At 39.4% G+C, this 23,081-nt stretch overlaps 2 protein-coding genes across 10 annotated transcripts; one reads left to right on the forward strand and one right to left on the reverse strand.

Moving 5' to 3' along the window:
- Positions 1-172: 172 nt before the first annotated feature.
- GABPA (GA binding protein transcription factor subunit alpha) lies at positions 173-15,052 on the reverse strand. 4 transcript variants are annotated; one of them, XM_083736975.1, is made up of 10 exons: positions 14,649-15,052; positions 12,591-12,691; positions 11,060-11,204; positions 9,902-9,986; positions 8,833-9,078; positions 7,164-7,358; positions 6,476-6,532; positions 4,812-4,952; positions 3,962-4,154; positions 173-2,802 (listed from the first exon to the last, which is right to left on the reverse strand). In XM_083736975.1, exons 2-10 carry the CDS (start codon positions 12,665-12,667, stop codon positions 2,574-2,576), a joined length of 1,368 nt encoding a protein of 455 aa, XP_083593101.1. In that variant the 5' UTR covers positions 12,668-12,691; positions 14,649-15,052; the 3' UTR covers positions 173-2,573. The 4 variants fall into 4 exon arrangements, with proteins under 4 accessions (XP_083593101.1, XP_083593102.1, XP_083593103.1 ...); XM_083736976.1 differs by having other exon boundaries at positions 13,961-14,807; XM_083736977.1 differs by lacking the exon at positions 14,649-15,052 and adding an exon at positions 14,018-14,536.
- Positions 14,989-21,430, forward strand: ATP5PF (ATP synthase peripheral stalk subunit F6). Of its 6 annotated transcripts, none has more exons than XM_083737587.1 (4): positions 14,989-15,108; positions 16,934-17,125; positions 20,124-20,248; positions 21,281-21,430. In XM_083737587.1, the coding sequence occupies exons 2-4, from the start codon at positions 16,956-16,958 to the stop codon at positions 21,307-21,309; spliced, it is 324 nt and encodes a 107-aa protein (XP_083593713.1). In that variant the 5' UTR covers positions 14,989-15,108; positions 16,934-16,955; the 3' UTR covers positions 21,310-21,430. The 6 variants fall into 6 exon arrangements, with proteins under 6 accessions (XP_083593713.1, XP_083593715.1, XP_083593716.1 ...); XM_083737589.1 differs by lacking the exon at positions 14,989-15,108 and adding an exon at positions 15,168-15,441; XM_083737590.1 differs by lacking the exon at positions 14,989-15,108 and adding an exon at positions 15,168-15,382 and having other exon boundaries at positions 16,933-17,125.
- Positions 21,431-23,081: the final 1,651 nt, after the last annotated feature.

Consider the following 23,081-nt stretch of genomic DNA (forward strand, 5'->3'; position numbering starts at 1 on the left):
TGTCTACCAATGAATTTAAGAGATGAACAAACTGCAGAAATGCTGGAGTAATGATATTTTTTATCATTTGCATTCTCTCTTCCTTTTCTACTACATGTCACATCTACTAAATTTACTTAGAAAACACTGCAAAAAGTTATATACACTTTGTGAATGTACAGAAGACAAAACATTTTGTTGTGTAAAATTTTATTTTCTTACTTTACTATATTGACAATTTTATGCACAAATATTTTAGAGTAAAAATAGAAAATAATTGTTTTATGTAAAATTCAACACAAAAGAAATACATAATTAGCAGAATATGTGTCCTTAAAGAGTAAAAATGTATGCAAAAACCCCTCCATTTTACAAAAAATTGGGAATATACCTTCTATATTTTTCTTCTGACAGCCACACAATGCTATTTGACATACAATAATCCATACCTTACTGAAGACCTCGATTAGTCACAGATTGTCCCCACAATAAATCTGACACGTATGTACTGTTTTTAAAACACATCAGTACTCTATACATGGGGAAAATATTACAAGAAGTGCAGCAAACTTACAAAGGAAGTATAATGAAATTTTAAAATTCAGAAAACAAATCCAATGTATATATAATAAAAGGCCATGTGCCATGTTTACTAATATGGCTTATTCTGTTATGTGCAATTATGTGCATAGCTGAGAGTATATTTATGACAGCATCAATATATGTAATTTGTGGTCACCCTTGTCTATCCCAAGGTTTACCGGCGGCCTTCTTTTACAGGGAAAAATTAGATGCCTGTACACTTCAAACACATCTTAAAGAGATGCATATGAACTAGTAATGTAAGTTATGTTGCTTGTCTTCCTTAGCACTACATAAAATGTCCAAACCCTTATTTTTAGTAATGCAGCTTCTCTCCCCTCCCCTTCCCACCCCAGCTATGGACTAATGGCTCCAGTGATGCATAGGAGAGTTCAAAGTCTTGATATATGATTAAAGTGGGTTTTTTGAGAGAAAACATATTCTTAACCAGCTTGACTAACAGCATAAAATATTAGTGTAACTTAAACTGCAATCCTGTAATGTTAAATACAAGTCCCACTGGAGTCAATGGACTTAACCGGCCATCAGAAACATTAAATGTCACCCAAAGGTTTAAACACTTTCTTTGCCTAATGATGTTTAAATACCAGAATATCTTCTACGTTTCTAAGCAGTCTGAAAATAAGCAAATGAGTCGAGCTGTAACTACAGCTACAATCTTACATTCCCAAGACTAAGCTACATTTTATGTTCAGTGCTTTTTACTCTAAGCCTGTTTTTCAGCTCGTGATTTGCTCTTACAGATGAAGGCCCTGTTTAACATCTGCACTTTCACTGATTGTTAAGTGAAACCACAACTTCAAACAAGTTTGTTCTTCTAATTGTGATGATTCAACAAAAAGCCTACATTCAGAACAAAGGGATATTTATACCAAACAAAGGGAAGACGGAAGAAAAATAGCATAAGCTCATCTAGATTTAATTTGGTTATCTTTTTAAAAATGTTATCAAATTAATTAACTATGAGTGATACACACCCTTTTCTTTCCAAAGCATCATAACAACAGCTTGGAAATTTAAGTAATTTAAAGAAAACTGCATTTTTCTGTATCTTAATACAGAGGTCTATATAACATTGAGAAGTCAAACTTCTTTTCTTATCAATTTACCTGCAGATTACATTTTATTTCTCAACAGGTAGGGGCTTCTCTCTGTGATTAACTTAAGTCTTCAGATCAAAGTCAGCTACACTGCAAGTATAAGCAGAATCAGCTGATATACTCTGCAGTGTAGAATAAAACAAAGCAAAACCTATTCTTTGGATGAGAGACAGCATTTCAAGTTTTTAATCTTGTAATAGGAAAAATGTGGAAAACTTTTTTGTGCCAGACATTAAGCTTAGCAATGTCTCTCAAGATAGTTAAGCACTTTCCCTCAAATACACGTTATCTACATATTTTATCAAAATACTCATAATTGGTTTTTGACCTTGCTGGACTTAAATTTGGATTTCTCTTCAGCAGTGATCTCCCAATTCTGCCTATAGTACACTTCTTTTTCGATGATAAATCATCTTAGGAGCATGGTACTTTTACAGCCTAACATGCTTAGATAATGAGCATGGTTAAGAGTAGCTGCCTTACCTCTGGAAATACATTACTTTTAATTTGGTAGCTTAGAAATGGAAGTGCAGAGAACTAAATTCAAAATATTGACAGGTTTACATTGTGTAAATATGCTTCAATTTCTCGAAACGCTGGACAAATAGTATGGCATAACATGGCACCAACCAATTTTGAGCTCTCTTACCGATCCAGCAACTTGTCACATCATGTCTGTCTTCATGCTGAAGAATCTGGAGTGCCTTTAACATACATGAAATATATACCTTTACGTGAAAAAGATCCAAATTTATGGGAGTCTCAGTTCTCCGTAGAAAAACCATGCATCATAATGAACTGCCAAGGAATGAAGTAGCTCCCATTTTAGGACCAGAAACTGCTCAATATACAAGAAAGGCCTCATGCTCCCAAGCTTTTAGGTCCTGGTACTCAGTTATCTTTTTCTGTTTGCAGAGATGCCGTAGCCAGTGCAACTGCTGTGACGGGTTGTGCAATACCATGGAGTTGCATCTTTGCCAGTTTCTTTTGTTCACACTCTGTGACCAACCGGTTCAACTCTGCTGCACTGTACCCAATGAGAGTCTTCAAGTCACAGACAAATTTGTATACAAACCTCTTGCCTTGCACTTTGCAGATCATGTCTCCATCGTAGTAATACCTTCATTTAGAAAAAAGGGAACAAAAATTCCTTGAAAAAGTAACTGATGATAACTAACATGGATGATAACTATAAAATTTGATAAAGAGAAAAATAAGCTGCCTTTCTAACATAAAGCATACCTTGCCTCACATCTAGCAAGATCTAGAAGGTGGCAAAATATAAGGATGACTTTGCAGACCATCACAAACTTATTTTCCTTTTGTAGGCCCTGAATTACAATGCAGCCTCAACTGTTTGAGAATGTCTATCTGAATGGAGGCTTCAGAGGGACACTTGAGCCTACTTTCTTATCACCTAGAGAAACCAACAGTCAGTGCAAATGAGTATTCTGATATATGCAGCCTTGCATACTTGTATGCTCAAATTAACCAATGCAGCAGAAAGAATCTACTTTGCCATTGCTTTATGCATGAAACTGGGTCTTGTGGAGTTTAACACCACTGAATGACAACAGAATCACCATGCTTGTGATGGGACAACATTGATACACATTCAGGAGATGGGCTGCATGTACACTGTCATTATAGTTTTGTGGAAAATAATAATGTGTATTCGCCATTGGAAGCTGAGGGATTATGGGTTTTAGTTAAACTTTCAACATCTAAACATATAGCCTTATTACACTGAATAGCCGCCAATAGTTAAATTTTGCCTTCAGCTGACTTTCCTAGAGTATTTAGCTGGATATAAAGCAGAGTTAATATATGTGACAGCATGCAGTTAATTAAAGTTAATAGTTCACTGAAGTCCACACATTCAGAAGGGGAAGCCACTTTAAAGTATTGTCTAAATCAATATGATAAGCAGTATTCAATTTAATTAATTAATTTACTATTCGTCATAAATTGACACTGGATTTATGACAGACCAAAGGAAGTACTTCTTCACATAATGCATAGTTAACATAAAGAATTCGCTACCACAGGATGTTGATATGGCCATTAAAAGTTTAAAAGGGAATTAGAAAATTCATGGAATGTAAATGGAACCAGAATATTCAAAAGCAGTGTACCTTAGAATACCACATGCCAGGCACAAACAACAGGAAAGCCATCACCTTCATGCTCGGTGTCTGTGAAGTTTCGTGGGCAACTGGGGGTTACTGTTAGAATCAGACTGATCTGATCCAGTATAAGCAGTTATGTTCTTAACTTACCGTAAAGCACGGCTGAGTTTCTCATAGTTCATAGTAGGCTTATTTTTACGTTGTCCCCATTTCTGTGCAACTAGCTCTGGTTGATTTAGTTTGAACTCTCCTTCATCGCCAACCCATGAAATGCAGTCTCGAGCATCTTTGTCAGTCAGAAGCTCAAGCAAAAATTGCCAGAGTTGGATCTGGCCATTGTTTCCTATTGAAAATGAAATGATTAAAATGCAAATGTAAAACCATGTTTTTCATCTCATTATGAGCCTCACTTGTGAAATAGACTAAAATGTTTTAAGTGAATAAGCTTTCCAGTAAGCTGAACTCCTTGGGGTAAGAAATTAAACATAAAATATATTCAAGATAAAGTAAATATCCTGACTGATTAAAAAAAGTTTAGCTTGAAAGCTTGCTCACATTGTGTTCCATTTTAATGGGTCCTATTACCCTACTATTGTAGAAAAATTACCCTAAACCTGAAGCAAATCTGCAATCAATACACGTGTATTAAAAACCTCATATCCCAACCTTATTTAAAAAATAGCTTTATGGAGTTTGTATCTTTCATTAATGTAAGTTTTAAAATCTATTTTTGTTGTGTCTATTCTCTCTGTTGCGCAAGATGGGCATTATTTTATCTACCAGCTATGAAATCGTTATTTTTTTTCTGTCTTGATGGTTCTCCCTCCAAGAGTCTTCAGGTTGAGATAAATTGTTTTAAGAAACAGGAACTTTGCTCATTCAAATAAAACTGACCTTTGTTCTTCTAAGATACTAACAAATTCTACTGTCTCTCTATGGACTGGAGTATTCATACTATACGGATACTTAAAATCTTTTGGTTTTAGTTAAAAGAAAATACCTGTTCTGTTCCCAGGTGAACTTCTATCTTCTCCAGAAATCCTTGGTGCTCTCTGCACTTTTGCTGTCTTTGCACTGCTGTTGATGACTTTAATAGTGGTTGGAGTAGCAGGCTGTACAGATGCTGGAATAATCTGCACAGCTACAAAGAAAACATATGATTATATACCCATAAGATTAAAAATGGGTATTAGATGCATAAGCAGAAATTCCCATGTCAGACACCAAGACACAGGAACAGCCTAAGATATTACAGACATTTGACATGGAATATAATCATATGAGCTAGTTAAAGAACAGAGGAACATGTAATAAAATATTACAAATGCTGGTGAATTTACATTATGAGATCATTTTCTTAAACTTTAGCTCCAGTAATCTGCACTATACAGATGAAGAGATATTGAACTGGAGATAGAATAGTTTTAATATTTTCTCTGAAGAGTATACAAACAGCTTTATTCAGCCTTTCTATAACCAAAGACCAGATAACGTCCAACAGCATTATCAATAAGTCATCTGAAAAATGGTGTCATTGCCTGGCACTTGGAAATAAACATTTGTGATAAGAGTTAGTTCCCTACAGAAATATGTCTGGAACACCAAAGTATTTTCATTTTTTTATTATTAGTTACAATGCTGCATCAGAAACAGTGATTTTTGGCACAGCAAATCTTTCAGTTGGTCAGCATAACTAGGGAGACCAATCTCTGTGTAATTAAAGAGTTTGTATTACATACAAAATGAATTTCTGAGTTGTGAAGTAGTGACGGCTTGTCAACTAGTCTGTAGAGGGGGAACCTTTGACTCATGGGCCAAATCAGGCCCACCTAGGTTCGTTATTGGGCCCATAAAGCTGGTATACCAAAGTCATGGCCACCTGCCTCATACAAAAGCTAAGTTTGCAGTTGGTGCCAAACGTTTGCAGTTGGTGAAAACGTTTGAAAACCAATGCATGGCTTCCGATTGGCTGCAAAACCCACATCGGACGTTTAGGTTCCAAAGAACATTTGCAATCCGGAACACTCACTTCCGGGTCTGCAGCGTTCAGGAGCCAAAACGTTCAAGTCACAAGGCGTTTGACAACCAAGATACGACTGTATTCTGCTTCTACCAGCCAAGAGAAGCAAACAGGTGAGTTTGATACTGAAGCTTCTGTACCTTTTGTATTGCCACTTCAATAAAACGTTTGTCGCTCCTCTTTATTTGCTCCCAAACTATCCAAAGTCTTTTCCAATAAAAGTAAAGAACTGTGGGTGAAAGCACCATAGAAATAATAACCTTACCAAACTCGCTCTGCCCAGGAGGACAGACCTTATTAGTTACTCTCTACTCCCAAATTGTTTGCACTCTCTTTTTAAAGTATCCCATGAGAAACGCCAGTAAGCTGCTGCTAGATAATCCAGGAATAATTTAATATTGAACTACTGCTCAATATTAAAGCCCCACAGCAATGGGAATACGCCTCGCAATAGACCTCCTGGTTCACTGGTCAGGTGCCAGTGTGAATGCACCATTAGAGACAAATGTTCTTAATTTCAATTTGATTCCATCTTTAAAAGGTTAAAGATCAGCTTCCAAGTTCAAGCAGTTTTATATAGACTATGATACGACTCCGTTGAAAATACTATTTCTTTAAAACAAAATAATAGAATGACAACTTACGTTGATCAATAGTAACTGTAGCTATTTCTCCAGAGTGTTCTTGGCTAGCCAGCACATCTGGATATACAAGAAAAATATTAAATACTAAACTTTGGCAACATTTTCACTTGAAAAAATGAGGAAAGAACAAAGGAAAGTGCTAATTTTATAAAGAATATAAGAATTAGGAACATGCTTGAAGGCCATGCAGGGAAAGAAAAAAGAAATACACATCTATAAAATTTATAATGTTATTAGATTTATAGGCAATTTTGTATTTCACATTTTTTTTTCATATCTGGTAATTTTAAGTAATTACCTTCTGTTGCCTCATATATATTTTTAATTAAAAGAGGAGTAGGAAGTATAGAAGCACTTAGATTCTAATAGAGATTGAAGAATGATTTAAATCTTACTTTAAATTATCAGTAACTCTTCTCCTGGTGCTAAGAATACTTGCATCTTGAGAAAACTAAACTGCTATAGTGTTTAAATTATCTGTGTCTAGAAGCTGATACATACAGAACCCTTACAATTTGAATTGTGCTATGTGTACAGAGCCCTAAAGTGTCAGTAGCATTTTAAGTCATAGTGACTGACTGAATGCATACATTACTTGGTAACTAGGACTGCCATGATGTAGACTTTTTATTTTAAAACTTTTATTTTAAAAAATCAAACAAGATACTTGTTGAGAAAACTCACATACATTTTCGAAGAAGTTCCAGGTGGCTCCAAAGGATTTCTCCCCGAGGGACCCTCTGGAAGAAGTCCTCTTGACTGAGGCTGCACAACTCTCTCCCAGGAATGCTAAGAGTATTGAGATCTATGTCTGTCATGCTGAACTCCTTCATCACCCATACTACCCAGTGCAGTACCTGGTCAGTTGACCACTGTACTGGATCTAGGAAAGAAGAGAAATATTCTACTTATTTTTCCCAATGTTGCAACAGGCTATGTTAGACCATCAGCAGCATACATTCAAACAAAGTATTCTTAAAATGAACATAAAAGCCCAACAGATGGCAGGTTCATGCAGCTGAAGCAATAAAGAAAAGGAATTCTGATATATCATCTATGAAAATCTTACTTTCCAACTACTTTCAGATCTAAACTAAGTATCAAGTTTTCAGAAAATAGCTTTATTATGACAACCATTTTCAGAGACATAGTGGTAACTCATGGACGTGTAGTCTTTTTTCAAAGATCCATGACTACATCATTATGTTGAACATATAAATTTATGGAGATGACTGATAGCTGCTAACTTCAGATGTCACAACAAAGCGCTTCTGACTGCTTCCGTCTCCCCTTTCCATGCGAAAGGAGGAAAATGTAAAGCTTCTTGGCATGGTTTTGAATAAATTGCCATTCCTCTTTATGTCCAAATATACGAAAATATATTTTATTCTATCCACAGTTGGTCAACACATCAGGATCTGAAGCCAGTGTGATCAAACTTCCTCCCCTTCTATATACAGGAAGAAAGGAGAGTAAACAACCCCAAGGCTCACACTTGCTTATCCTTGTAATGGTAAACTAAGATTTAGTGTTACATCTGAACCAAACCGCCAAGTCAATCCAGCTCCATACTAGTGCTGTCTACTCTGAATGACATGAACTATCCAGTGCTTCAGTGATTGACTGATTGATTGATTGATTGATTGATTGACTGACTGATTGATTACTAAATTTGTACACCACCATTCATCTGAAGATCACAGGGCAGTTCACAACATAAAAATGAGAACACAAAATACAAATCAACCAAAAACAAACCAATAACCCTGCTCCCACAAACGTTTAAAAGGCCATAGAATGTTAATCAGCTAAACATCTGGTGATAGAGAACTGTTTTCGCCTGGTGCCTAAAGATATGTAATGAAGGTGCCAGGCAAGCCTCCCTGGGGAGACCATTCCACAAACAAGGAGCCATGGCAGAAAAGGTCCACTCTTGTTTTCTGACCCTCCAGACCTCTCATGGAGGAGGCACACAAAGAAGGGCCTCAGATGATGATCACAAGGTCCAAACCAATCTCTCAAAGAAATGTTTAGCTACTACAGTTTGACAATTAGAAAATAATTATATTTTCACAGCTTATTCCCCTTCTCTGAACTACTGCATACATCAGAGAAAATGCAAACCTCAGCACAAGAGGTTATGAATTCCCCCTGCTCATATGGCATTCCCTTGGCAATGATGCTGAACTGACAACATGAAACGTTCACAGTAGAAACTGAATGTGCACCATATTTATTCAACATCACTTTGTCATTATTACAAATCAGACATCTAAGCAGAACTATCTGCAAATGGAGGGGGAGATCGAGAAAAGAACCACAAAAATATACATGTGCCATTGTATATAATTTATTACCATAGGGTATTCCTAGACGTTCCTGCTCTTTTCGGTAGCCTTCTAATGCTGCAGCCCAACGAGTCACTTGTTCAGATGTTTCATCAGAGATGGTGGTAATATGTTTCGTTCCATCTAGTGTTATCACTTGAGCTTCTTCAACAAGGTGTGCCTCAGTTTCCGTATGGTGGGCATCTGGATCAATCACGACCTCAACAGTTTCTACTGGCTTTACAATTTCAAGGATGTTTAACTTTGGTTCTATTCCTGTACAGAGAAAGAGAATTGAGAAAACACCACACAAAATGCAATCTACACAAAGTGGAACAGAACAAATTAATTGTGTTCCAATTCCTTATATTGTATTGAATTGGAACACGATTAATTTGTTCTGTTCTGCTTCATACTGTTCTGATAAAAGGTTAACTATACAGTCCTGTTTTTATTATATAAACAACAACAATCATACATTAACCAGTGAGCAAATAATTTTATTTCAGAGCCCTCTTAAAAATTAAATCTTTATAAATGGCATTTTAACATTTTAAAGGCTTCATTCCAATACTGTGTCATCACTTTAACATTTAAAATTCTAAGAAATGCTATTCATTAATATTTTGTGAAATACAAACTCTGAATTCCCAGCTCACCAACTTTTACTTTTATCTCATTTTCTACCCACTAGCTCCCAATATCGACTTTGACCTTATAGTTTCATCATTTAAAAAATCATATGCAGTCTTAAGCTTCAACATCTATATAATCAATAAGCTGTGCAAAAGCATTTGCAAGTCTACAAAGTCCTTCAAATCACTAAAAGGAAACCAATTTTCCAGATTAATCATTCTTACCTGCTCACTGTCGTGTATTACTATGAAAGTTTACCCTGTGTAGTAAGTTCACAATAACTATGCTGTAATGTGTATATTTACATCCAACCATTGAGAAATAATATTTGAACAGAAAAAGCTATTACTGTAGGTCAATAACAAGGGCTGCATACCAACCCTGCCACTAAATAGTACTGTTTTTAACATACAACTCCACCAGATGCAGGAAACATCATAAATCTACAGAATTAGTTTTTTACCTTGCCTTGATATTACTTGGACACTAAGCTGCACTGTTCCATCTGTCTTGACACCTTGATCAAAAAGACTACGATCTGGATCCAGCTTGATAAATAGAAATTCAAAGAAAGGTAGTCAACTTATTATTATGAGTTTGTTCACAACAATCAGGACAGGGCAGTTGATGGGAGAACACCCTTGGGGGGATTTTCCAGGTGGATAGGGCTCCATGGTTGTCTTCAGTGGCCTTCCTCTCTCTTGGAATCCTTCCCAACATCTGATAGGTCACCATAATGGTATGTAGATATATCACATGCCCTTATCATACAGCACTTTTGAAACCACAGTGTTGAACATGCATCAAAGATACGATCTCCAGACTGCAATAGCCTATTGAACACAATTGGAGGTATGCTCTGCAATATCTTCGATCATGCTTTGTTGTTCTAGACCACTCAGTTAATATTTCTGAGGATATGGCCTGTGTGTTTCCAGATAGCCGTTTCTTTCCTGCTCCTCAAACACACATATTATTTAACATTATATATATTTTTTGCAATTATCCATATAAAATTATATGGGGGGGGGGGGAATTGCAAGGTTTTATTTTACAGGCAGGGGCTAGTTTTGTCTCCTGAGAGACTGTGTGTTTTCAACAGCGAAGACAGGACTCGCCTTTCAAAACAGTTATTTAGGATAAACCAGTCTCTTTGCAGCTCTACCCTGCCCTCTAGCATGTATCACCTAAAAGGCAGGCCAGCTTACTTGTTATAACTGAGCATTCCCATATTTGCTTATAAACCTGAATCTATTTTGTTTTCCTGAGCAAATTGTAGCTTGAATATGTTTATCTGGTTAGAACTTACTTACTCAAAAACTCTGATCTTAACAAAAGTCTCAGTTGTTGAAAAATATGCTAGATATGATACAGAGGTAAAGTTTTGTTGAGTTAAATGAAAAGGTGGCCACGTATCTATGTCTGTTTTACTCTTGACTGATTTGCATCCCCTGGTAGAGATAATTATATTCTATGCAATGTGTTCCAATCAATTAATATTGATAAATATATACAAGAATAAAACCGCCAATAGAAAATGTAGGCAGAAGATCAAAGGAGTCCTACTCAGTATAGGCCATCCTTTAGATTAAAACTTTTAACTGTAATGCTTTTGCTATACCTGTATATCCTGTAGGCAGATTTCATGTGCTTCCAAAGAACACTGAAGTCTTGGTTCCAGTAGTTTCTTAAGATTTCCAACCGGTTCATTGATATCAATAGCCTGGCTCACAAATTCTGCAGTGGTGTAAGTTTGCTCAACAATGCTGAAACAAAAGAGTTTAAAAGGGGTCTTGTATTTGAACAAAAACTACTGTTAGAATGTGCTAGTGCTAAACATTCAAGTAAGAGACATGAACCTCATTTGGAAAGTTTTAAAATGGAACAACTTTTGAGTACATATCTGAAGCTGGATTTGAACTCCCTTAACTGCTCTGTGTGTGTGTTGTTTTTTTTTTGTTTTTTTTGTTTTTTTGGTAGTGATCTGAACTTGCACTGAACTGAAAATGCATTGGGACATAGAAACCATGACTATAGTGGGGAGTGGGAAGAATCTTACTGTTGATGCAAAGTTGCAATGACATCTAGGTCATTGTCATATCTGAATACTACCTGACTAATCATGCAATTAATGAAAAAATCCTAGGAATCTGCTAATATTATGCACAGTTACCTTGCAGTTTTTATAGAAACATGCATGCAGTAAATGTTTTCTTAATAAAAAAAAAGTTTGGTTTTTGCTATGAAAACATCTAATCACTATACAGCTGGAAAAAAGGAACAGAAAATGCTTTTAAAGTTGTGATTATTTATGCTCAGAGAGACTTCCAGGAGTTAGATTTTTTGGCCCTTGGTCAAGTGGAGAAATTAGCTCAGTGGAGTAAGTGTTGAGACTTAATCTCATATGGAGGATGTTAAATGAGCTGGAGTTTTCAAATGGGAATTACTACTTGTTTGGCTTCTTTTGGTGAAAGAAGAAAAAGTTTCTATCAGAAATAAAGGAAGTAGAAAACAGAGAAAAAGCAATCAGCAACTTGTTATCTGACATTCAACAAACTTGAATTTTTCCACTTTGGGTGAATTTTAACATATAGAACATAAGAAAAAAACTTTGGATTACTGAAATACAGCTAGACACTCTTTATGGCAACATTCTATCCCAGGGAGGCTAATCTGATTCAGCCCACGGGCTGCATTCACCCTTTGCCCAACCTTCCATGGGCTACATGCCAGTGATGAAGGTGGCCACCCAACACTCACATGAACATGCACAACGCCCCCCCCCCCACTCGGAGGTCAGCTCAATATGGGTATTACTGCTCCTCCCTGTTAGTTAAATGAACAATCTGATGACTGGAGAGCAGGTGATTTGCATCAATATAAGGGTGCTGGGATTTAAATATTTGCCTTCCCAGAAATGTCTTTATTAACTTTTTGATACCAAATTCCATGGAGTTTGGGCAGAAAAATTTGCTTGGATGGATGCATCGGGCCCCCACAAACAGCAGATTAGCCACTGTTCTTCTACTGCAATACTCTAAACTGGATTTACAGTAAACACTCGGCTCTCTTTCCTGAATTTGAAATGCAGCTCCCAAAAAAACCCAAAACAGCAATACATGCGTGCACTCCTGTGGACTCAACCTATATACCTTTCTTCAGTGCACTCTTGTTTCTCTGTTCCATCAATTTCTATTTCTATCAGTTCTTCTGCTTCTCTTTTAGTCATGGCTGAAATGTTTCAAGAGGCAACCTGCAAAATAAAATGCATCTGTTTGTTTTTACACATTACATACAAATAGAAATAACAGGTTCAAAATAAGTACACTTTATTCATTCATTTACTTATCACTTGAAAATACGATCTATTGAGTCTAGTGGGGTTTCTGCACAGGTGGTTTAGGGTACAATCCAAAGCCATAAATAAGGAGCAAGATTTCAACTGGGTGCTGAGCTAATGATTAAGACCACTAATATATCAAAATAACATTGTCAATAAAATTATTCTGATGTTTGGTAGCTTGCGGATTCATATCCTTTTTTAAAAAAATGGCTTATACAGTATAAAACAGATGTCTCTTTTAAAATATTGCTTTTTCAACTTGCTGTAAATCTCAAATGCTGGCTAATCATTCGTTTCCTTTCATCTTTCCATTCCTCTGCTGAATTCAGAGGCAGGACATGCAACTTATGAATTATGAGTAATGTCTAGAAGTCAGCTTGAAGCAGTTTCTGTCTGAAACACTGAAGTGATGCACTATTTATCATTCGACTTTATATTATTAACTTTGCCACAGCTGGATGTTTCTCCAAAGAGAACTGGAAAATCTAACTTTCAAGAAGCTGAGGACTTTCAATGTGTTATTTCATTTAATATAAGTTGCTGCCAGATTTGGGGAAATGATCACAGTATGATTTAAATATAGCTAAATATTGGGGCAAGAGCACAGATATTCTTAATAAAGTAAGCAATTTGTTTCTAGTTATGCACACTGCTGTAATTTAATTGCCACTTGAAAACAAAAACAAAACACTATGATTATTTGTTCCTGGACCATCTCTTTCTGAAGTCACATAATCGTGGTTCCAAAGTAAACATAATGTCAAACTAAGGTATTGCTTTAAAAAAGAGTAAAAACATCCCAGTGTTAAAACACACCTACAGGGAAGTACCGGTAAGTTCCTGTTTTATTGGTGGGAGTGTGTATACACTAATGCATACAGAACTGCACCGGGCTGGCAAGGGGGATGCTGTATACTTCATAGCAGAATACAAGCCACTGATCAAGATATTTTCATTCGTTCCAAAAATACAAATATTGCATCTCAGCAGATGCCAGTACTGCCTGCTTCACTTAATGTAACAAAACATCTATGAAGAGACCTAATCCTAGAAACGCAGAGTTGGAAGGGACTCTAAGGATCCTCTAGTCCATCCCCCTGCAATGCAGGAATATGTAGCCGTCCGTACATTATTATGCTCCAACTGAGCTACATGATCTCCTGATCTAATCTCTGGTACCTTTTATTTGCATATTAAGGCACGCACAGAATAACCCTCGCTGTCGCATATACACACTTCAGATACACATGGAGAGAGAGAGATGGGTGAAGTTGTTGTGATGTTCCTTCGCTTTGAAATAACCCCTCCGACGTTTGACAGGAGGCCGAACGGCCGAGATGACCCCGCCAGGTTACACGGAGTGAGGGAAGGGGGCGGCGGCTGAGCGAGGCGGCGGGAAGGGTCCCGAAATGTCCGCCGGCTCCTCCCGCCGCCACCGCCGGGCCCGTCTCTTTCCCAAGGGAGGCGATGGCGGCCTTGGACTCCGGCGGCCTCTTCCATAGCGGATGACGAGCAGGGCGAGCGGGGACGACTCTCTTTCCCGCCCCGCCGTTTGAGAGGAGGAAAGGAAAGGGCGCCGCCGCGGTGGCGATGGCGGTGAGGAGGCCCATGAGGCGCGCAGGGCTCCATCCCGCCTCAGCCCAGGCCTTCCTCTCCCTTCCGCCCGCGGCGGCGCCTCCTTGTTGTTTGAACTCGGAACGGAAATGAGGCTCGCGCCGCGCGGGGCAGAAAACGGAAACAAAACACAAGAAGCGAGGAAGCCACGAGACCCCCCCTTCCCCCCCGGATACAGCGCGAGGCGCTTCCCTTTCTCCCCCGCCCTCCCTTTCCAGCCGCGCGCCCCGAAGTCTCGCGCCTCAGGACTTACCAGCCGCCGCCACCTCAGCCTCGGTCACAAAAAACAAAACAAAACGCAAAACCCCGCTAACCCGCCAAAGCAGGCGGAGCAGCGCCCGCCGCTTCCCCTCCCCGCGCCTTTTTTTTTTAAAGAAAAAAAAACTTTCCAGCCGCGGCGGCTGGATCAGCCCCACCGGAGCCCCTCACGCCGCCCCTGCGGGAAGAAGGCCGCAGCGCGCTCACACTCGGGCAGAGAAGGCTGCGCGCGGGGCCCTGGCGGGGGAAAAGCGCACACACACATACAATCCCCCCCTCCGCGTCGGGGCGAAAACTACAATTCCCGGCGTCCCTTGCGAAACTGCCGCCGCTGCCTCCCGAGGAAAGCGCCTCAGTCAAACTCAAACTAGCTTTTGCTCTTTTCCCACCCGCCTACTTGAAGCCGGAAGTGAATCTATCCGTTTCCGGTGAAGCGGGGACGGGAAGCAAAGGAGGTACGTCGCTGTTTCTGAGGCGCTCCCCCCCCCCCTTTCAACGGGCTTGCTTTCTCTTTTATGAAGGGCCAGTGCAAGGGAATCTGAGGCTTAAGTACGGCGAGGCGGCCTAGAATTGTGTCGAAAGGCCGGGGGGTTCAAAAGAGAAAACTCCCGAAGCTCTTTGCGCCTGTTGGAGGCGGGGCCGAGTCAGGCCCTCCCTGTGACTGCGGGCTCTGGCAAGGTGACCGGCGGTTCCTCTGCGGGGTTGAATCCGGACGGGAGAGAGCGCGGCGTTGAGGAGGCCAAGCGGGCGGGTGTGTTCGCGTGGGCCTTGCTGGTTCGCCTCAGTCGGTGTGAAACCGCCTTCGAGTTTAACCCTCGTTTAACCTCCTTTCCGGGCCTTTGAATTAGCAGGCTTCTGCGGTATCTCAGGAGGGGGAATGGTAGCATTTCCCCCGCGGTCAGAACTGTCCATTCGCTTTTGCGTTCCCTCCGGGCCCAATTTGAGAAAGGAGAAGCGGGTGGTGGATGGCTGAGTCTGGTTTCTCGTTCTTGTCATGGTCTGCATCCTGTTAAGAGGACAGATGAACAGGCAAGGAAATGCAGCAGCGGAATCGGGATTGACAGGGCGCCCACACCACGGTTCTAAAGTGGGCCTTGTCAGATGCCCAAGAAACGCTCCTGTTGCCCAACCTCTGCTTGTAGCTCTTGCTTGGTACTCTCTTTCTGACCTAGTTTCCCACCTGCAACTGCCCCCAAACAACGCTATCCCTGAGAAGAACCAGAATGTCACTCTGCATGTTTCTAGACTGAGATGTTTACTTAAGCAAAGCTGTAGTTTGGGGGGGGGAGCTAGCCACTTTTTTTGCCCCGAGTGAAGCCTCCAGAGGGGTGCTATTAAGGCGTCCAGCCTCTGTGTGTATCCAAATGCATGGGGTGGCGCGCCCCAACCTAAGTACCCTTAAGAAGCAGTTATGGAATTTTAAAGCATTTTTAAAGGTGTATTGTTTGAATCAGGAGAATGCAAGAAAAGAACTTCATAACTTCTATTGATCAATTGTTTTTAAAAGCTAAGAATGTTTCAGTTTAGCCATTAGAATAAGGAGTAGTGGTGGAAATGTTCCATTCAAATTAATGTGCATGGGGGAGCAGTCTGTTGGAAATTTAACTTTCCCCATTAACTTTGGCTGGATGAAGGTGGGGAACCTTGAGCTTGCGGAGCAGAGAGGTGTCAAATGAGGCCCATCTGGCCCCGAGTACTCTTTCCTAGCCATCACCCATCACCGGACCTGCTCCACACCCTTTTCAAATGGTTTTGGCTGGCTGGATTGTGTCCATGAACTAAGGAAACCTGATGTTTCTATTGTTATTGTTGAAATGTAGTGTGTTGTATTAGGTTAAGGGTTGCTTTTGTTGCTTTGCCCACTTATACTTCTAACTTTGCCCCCTTTTAACCTCTGTCTCACCCATCCTCGGAAGGTTGCCCATTTGGTAATGTGGCCCTCAGGCTGGTAAAGGTTCTATACCTCTGGACCATGTTATCTGTTATAGTGTCAAGCATCTTACAAATTCTTCATCAAATCTTATATGCTTCTTGTCACCAGATAGTTTCAGAAAGAAATATTGAAACATTAAACAAAAAATCAGTACACATTCCATTGCACCCCTGCCACAAAATGGTGCAGTGCTAACTTAGAATGCCCTGCGTCTGGTCGAAACTACTGTGGTGTTCCAATCAGCTGAACTTGAAAGTGGGCTTCCCCAATGGAACTCCAACTGTTGGGAGGTTCAGATAGAATAGAAGTATGTAAGATGTAACTGATAGTTCCTTTTGTCTTTCTAGCTGAAACTTCTACAAATACATCATGATTCTCAAACAGCTCTTCAGGTTTTCTTCTGTTTTCCGTTCCGCAATCTCCTTCCACTTGCATAGAAACATCGGCTTTTCGGCCATTGCTTTTAATAAGGCAAAGGAACTTGATCCTGTGCAGAAACTCTTTTTGGACAAGATCAGAGAATATAACACAAAGAGCCAGTAAGTGAATGTAGTAAATGCAGAATTTCAAGGCTCCAGTCATTTGATTATCTTGTGGGCATTTTGATAATTTTCCATTTAATTTTTATATTGTTGAAGTTGGTTCTTGGACAGTACTTGACTCCCAGTAATAACAGCCTGCTATGAAATATATATGGATGTAAATGTATTTCTTGCATTAATTGTGTGCTTGTGGGAAGTAATCAAGTTCTGCAACATATGGTAACTGTTGAGTAAATTCATCTAAAGCTTTAAATCAGACACATAAATTAGACTTTTGAATAAGTTCTCAAAAGTTACTTGCCTGGTGGGAGCTAGTGGAGGAGCAATGGAGAGCTCTGTCTCTCCTCCAGCAGCCTGCGGTGTTTCTATGCTGGGCACAGAGAATGGACAGAGCACTCCATTCCTCCTCCACATAATATACATCATATTAGGGCTGTAGCCTAAAAGTCCTTTAGTCCATAATATGATATTGTAATTGATATCCCTTAGCAGCTCCTCCTACATTGAGTTGTACAATGTCTTTTAAGCTGCCTCTAAAAATCTTTTAGAATGAAAGGTAGAGCATAAATCTTCTTAAACATATAAAAACAGACACCAGGAACCTCCAGGCAAGTGCCAGTTAGGACTGGCAGGGGTCCCAATTGACCATGACAATGCCACCTGCAGTATTCGTAAATGTGAAGTTTGCTGCAGAGCAAGTAAGAATATGGGCGCAAAAGAACAACTGGCAGCTTAAAGTGAGCTTCCAGTTGTTGTTGTTTTGCATTCAGGACTTGTTGATCAGCTGCATTAGGGGGCTCCATTTGAGGGCACTTGTTGTCAGTACTGAATGCAAACCCCTTTGAAGGCATGCTTTCAGTGCCAACTGTCTGATCAGTGACACACTCAGCACCAAAGGGGCTCTCTGTGAGTCCCCCTTCATTTTTTTGCAGGCATGATTTGGATTCAACTTTGCACACAGCTTGTTATTTGAAGTTGTTACCTGACATATAATAAAAGCAACAGAATGCTATTTCCCACATAATGGTCTTGCATACCTAGCACAGTTGTTGCTATAGTCAGTCATAGCAACTGTTCATGGGATGCTGAAGTTATTCAACACTGAACAGTTGCTCTTCCACAAAGTTCACAAATTATTAGGTAAACAATAAAGTACAAATATGAAAGTTGTGCTGTCTGTATTATTGCTATAGGATTTAGTTTTCCCAGCAATGAAACATTTTCCCCTGTGATATGTAGTGGGGAAATTCAGCCATACTTATTAATCCCATTTTATATCTCACTTTTTCTCCAGTGAATTAATGGCAGTATACATGGTTATTCCTCACTGTCCATGCTCCCAACATCCCTGTGAAGTACATTAGAGAGATTGTGACTGGCCCAAGGTTACCCCAATGAGTTTTAAGATTGAGCATGAATTTGCTTTGGGACTCCTTGGCCATAGTCTGACACTCTTAACCAGAGTTATTGCTCTAAATAATAAAGCTTAACCCACCCTCCACCACCACCACCCCAAAAAACCCATAGCACCTGGTTGAAAATCTTCCCCATGCTCTTCCACTGTGGGCAGCTGCTTATATTTGCTTTTCTGCAGCTGTGCTAATATCAAAATGAAGATTTGCTGGCTCCTGCCTCCTTTCCAGTTTGAGATTTCTTTGTTGTGTCTTTTAGACTTCAGTGACTTCCACAGAATGGTGTTGGTAAATAGTTTCCATAACACATGTAAACTGAATACAAACCCATGCCATTTTCTGGCATTTTTTAACATCAGTCACAATATTGGCCACCTTATAAAACTGTCATGCAACCAATTCTTAGATTTGTTGTATATTTATATTTTGTGGCTCTGCAGATTCCTAACTTGCATCAGCCCCAACCAGCATGGCCAATGGTCAGGGACAATGGGAGTTGTAATCCCAACATCACCACACCCCTGATTTATATGTTCTTTGTGAAATTACTCCAAGACCGCATGATCCCCCTCCAATTTTATTTTCACAACCATTCTAGAAGGTAGACTAAAGTAGCTGTGTGTGTATATGATCAGTTCCTGGTCACCCAGTCAGCATAAGGGTTGAGTGGGATTTTCATTTAGGTCTCCTTGATGTAAGTCAGGGTGGCCCAACTTTTCATACCAAGTAGGGCACAAGCATACTTTAGCACAGAACCCGGGGGCTGCACATTCTTGTCATGTGGGGGCAGGGAATAAGAGCAAAATTTGACACAAACACACACCTCACGCCGCCTTCCCAAAGCTGAGAAAGCACTAGGTAGACTTTATGAAGGAAGAGAGAGGACTCTAGGATCCCGTCAGAGCCCTCACACCTCCTTCCCAAAGCCCAGCACGTTGCTTACCTTGCTTTGGGAAGCCAGCTCAAGGGCTGCAGGAGGTGTCACCTGAGGGCCATCCAAAAAGGCCTCAAGGGCCTCATGTTGGACCACCCTAATCTAAGTCAAATACTCTCACTTCTACACATTATTGCTGTCTCTCGCCTATGGAATCATTCATCATTTTGTAATAACAGTTCTTAAAATTACTCTGTAACAAGTTATTGTAACTGTAACAAGGGTTATAATTCACGTAGTGTGAAAACTCATTATAGGCATCACTGTACACTAAAGATTCTATACAGTGGTACCTTGGGTTACATACGCTTCAGGTTACATACACTTCAGGTTACAGACTCCACTAACTCAGAAAAAGTACCTCAGGTTAAGAACTTTGCTTCAGGATGAGAACAGAAATCATGCTCCGGTGGCGCGGTGGCAGCAGGAGGCCCCATTAGCTAAAGTGGTGCTTCAGGATAAGAACAGTTTCAGGTTAAAAACAGACCTCCAGAATGAATTAAGTACTTAACCTGAGGCACCACTGTACTTGAATTGTTCTATTTGTGCTACAAGTTCTCTGTTCGCCAAGTGTTTGTGATTTATTTAGATTCTTTCCCCATCCGTCACTGTAGATGTAACAAAGCTCAATTAACTCTTGCATTTGTAGGAAAACTGGTGGCCCTGTTGATGCTGGTCCAGAATATGAAAAAAGCTTGCATGAACAAATGGTCAAGCTCCAGCGGGTGTATGGTGGTGGAGATATGACCAAATTTCCAGAATTCAAATTTCAGGGTAAGCTTTTAAGTTTTATGACTCGTTTAGTAATGTAAAAACGTGAGAGTGGATAATTGAAATATTAGAAATGCCATGTTAAATAAAATAAGTGATTTTAAAAAACCTTTACTAACTGGTTGCAGTCAGTAACCGCAGATATTTTCACATATTTTTAAGCATACTTTTGTGGGATGGGACTTACAATATATATTCAGGATTGGCTTTTAGACATATTTCAGTAAACTAGAGAGAATGAGAGAGTGAGTATGTAAATGGGCTCAAATGTTGTACCTGACATATATATGCATATATATATGTATGTATGTTATAGCGATACATTCATAGTCTTGTTCTCTACATAATAATCTTAGCAGTCGGTTCTGTTTCCAGTAATAACGTTATGCATTCATACATTGTTTTTAAATTTGAGATCAACAAACAAAAAGACAGTGTAACGTCTTTATTTTTAAACAATTTAGTTCCTATTGGTTTTCTGGGTTTATGCAGCTGGATGATTTTAATTATTAATTCCTTGAACCATTTGTATTTTAATTTTTTATCATTTCTTAACCTTTGGTATATTATATATTTTGTGTATTAAATTGTTGTTGTTGTTACATGTATATTTTAATATAGATATTTTGGTTGATGTTGTTCCTCAGTATTGCATTAGTGTATATATTTACCCTGTGGGAAATGATGGCTGAAACAACAACAATAAACTATACATATACTCTCTATGCATCTCTTTGTAAAGCAGCTAATATTTACATGTAGTAGGAACTTGCCTTGGAAGCAAGTGTGGCTTTTGCACCATTTACACTGAAGTAGACTCTGTTCATCTGTAGAGAACCTGCATTTAAAAAGGAATAAGTGTTATGCTCCAAGAGTGCTGATGGGCCCTCTCCTCTCTTGCAGATTTGTGTAGCTAAAGCTGCAGTTCTTAATTTCTGGCAAATTGACAATAGAATCAAGTTGCAAAACTATCTATTTAGAAAACTTCACTTTGAAAATAAACTGACACTTCCTTTCATTTTTCCTATATGACAGAGCCCAAATTTGAAGAGGAGCAGAAGTGATGTGATAGCAAGTACACAAGCAGCAGCAATGTGGCTGGAGGTGTTGAATAGGCCCACGGTTGTAATTTAAATAAACAATTCAGTGTTCAAATGTGAATATTTGAATTCTCTTGAATGTAAATCTGTGCTTTGTTTGCTCATTGGAAAGACAGCTTCATTCCACTGTCCCTCACCTTGTTTTCCTCCAACAATCAGTCTGCATTCTCAGACTTCATTGGGCTGTTTTGGGTTTTTCCTCCTTTAGGATTAGGCAGCGGACATAGTTGATGCCCAGTCTCAGCTGTGTTAGAGGGCACTTCTATCCATTTCAAGTCAGGTTGATCTTCTCTTGCTGGTGTTCTTGCTTGAAATGAAATTGGTAGCTCTTGTTTCTTTGACCAAGGGGATGAGGTCCCCTTGCTTTTGCAGGGCAGCTGGGTGGTTGGAGCTGAATATTCTTCAGTGGATGGAGGGCAAGTGCCTTGCAGCTCCTCCTCTGTCTAGTGGATAGGGCTAGGTGAGTCATCTTCTTACCATGATGCTATTCCTCATAGGCAGGGTGGGAGCAGCTTCCCAGGGGCCCTAGGTCTTCTGGCCAGTAGTAGAAGCCAGCATGCTTTCCTTCTGCTCTCCAGTCCCAAGGCTGTTCAAAAATAGCTTTAGTGTTTTTATTATCCTTTTTCTCCCATCATATTTTTCTAGCCATTCCATTCCCACCCCATTTTCAGCTTCTTTGTCAAAAGTTGTATTCTTTTGGTACTGCTGGCGGGTTTTAGGAGGTGCACTCAAGGGTTTTGTGCTTCCAAAAAACCTGGAGTTACAAGAAGAGGTACCAGCACATTCTGAGTATGTGGTTGTTTCCACTTGGTTACATAAGTGTTATCACTCAGTGAATTGAATTGAAATACAGGGTGATTCAATAATTAATTTCATTTAACACTGCTCATTTCTTTCATACAAGCAGAGTCAGGAGCCTGTCAATATAATACTGTAGATGGAAAATGTGGTCTATCAGACTATTGAATAGACTACATTTGTTAAAATAAAATTCCTCAAATAGTTGAAATAATATATACAATGTTTTAAGTTAGTTTCTTTGCCTTTCATTGATTTACTGTTGACTGGCACCCTTATATAATATTTGCCTTTACTTAATGGATGCCATTGAAATGAGTAGGATTTGCTTCTAAGGAAATGTGTACAGGGTGGAGGGACACATGATTAATGGTAAATGTTTGCAACTCCATACTTGTGCTTGAAAGTTTGGTGGCATGTTTTTAAAAATAAATTAATAACTGAAAGGTCCACACCAACTGGTACGAGCAAATGTGCTTGAAAATAGTTGCTATATTGGGAAAGAAATTTGAAATAATTGAGTAGTTTACACAGGAAAATTGTGTAAATAGTACCTGAAGCTTTGGCCAACCTTTGACAATTAGTCATAGTCATGCGTATAATGCAGATAATTGATTACTTGGTTGATCAGAACTGACTGCATATTAATTTGAGATCTATACTTGGATCTAAGGTTTTCCTATACAAGGTTTTTATCCTTGAAACAATTAATTAACACTATTAACAATTAACACTATTAATGCTTGTAGGAAGCATGGGGAACCTGTGGACTTCTAGATGTTGCATTACCACAGCTCCCATCTATGCCCATTGGCCATGCTGTCTTGGGTCCATCAACAATCCAGCAACAACTAAAGCATCACAGGCTCCCCATCCCTAGCCTAGGAGCAGTAACCACATTTCTCACATCTCTAATAAGATACTTATAATATGGTGAG

This window comes from Podarcis gaigeae (genome assembly GCF_964106915.1).
Source record: "Podarcis gaigeae genome assembly, chromosome: 4".
In the NCBI taxonomy this organism is placed as follows: Eukaryota; Metazoa; Chordata; class Lepidosauria; order Squamata; family Lacertidae; genus Podarcis; species Podarcis gaigeae.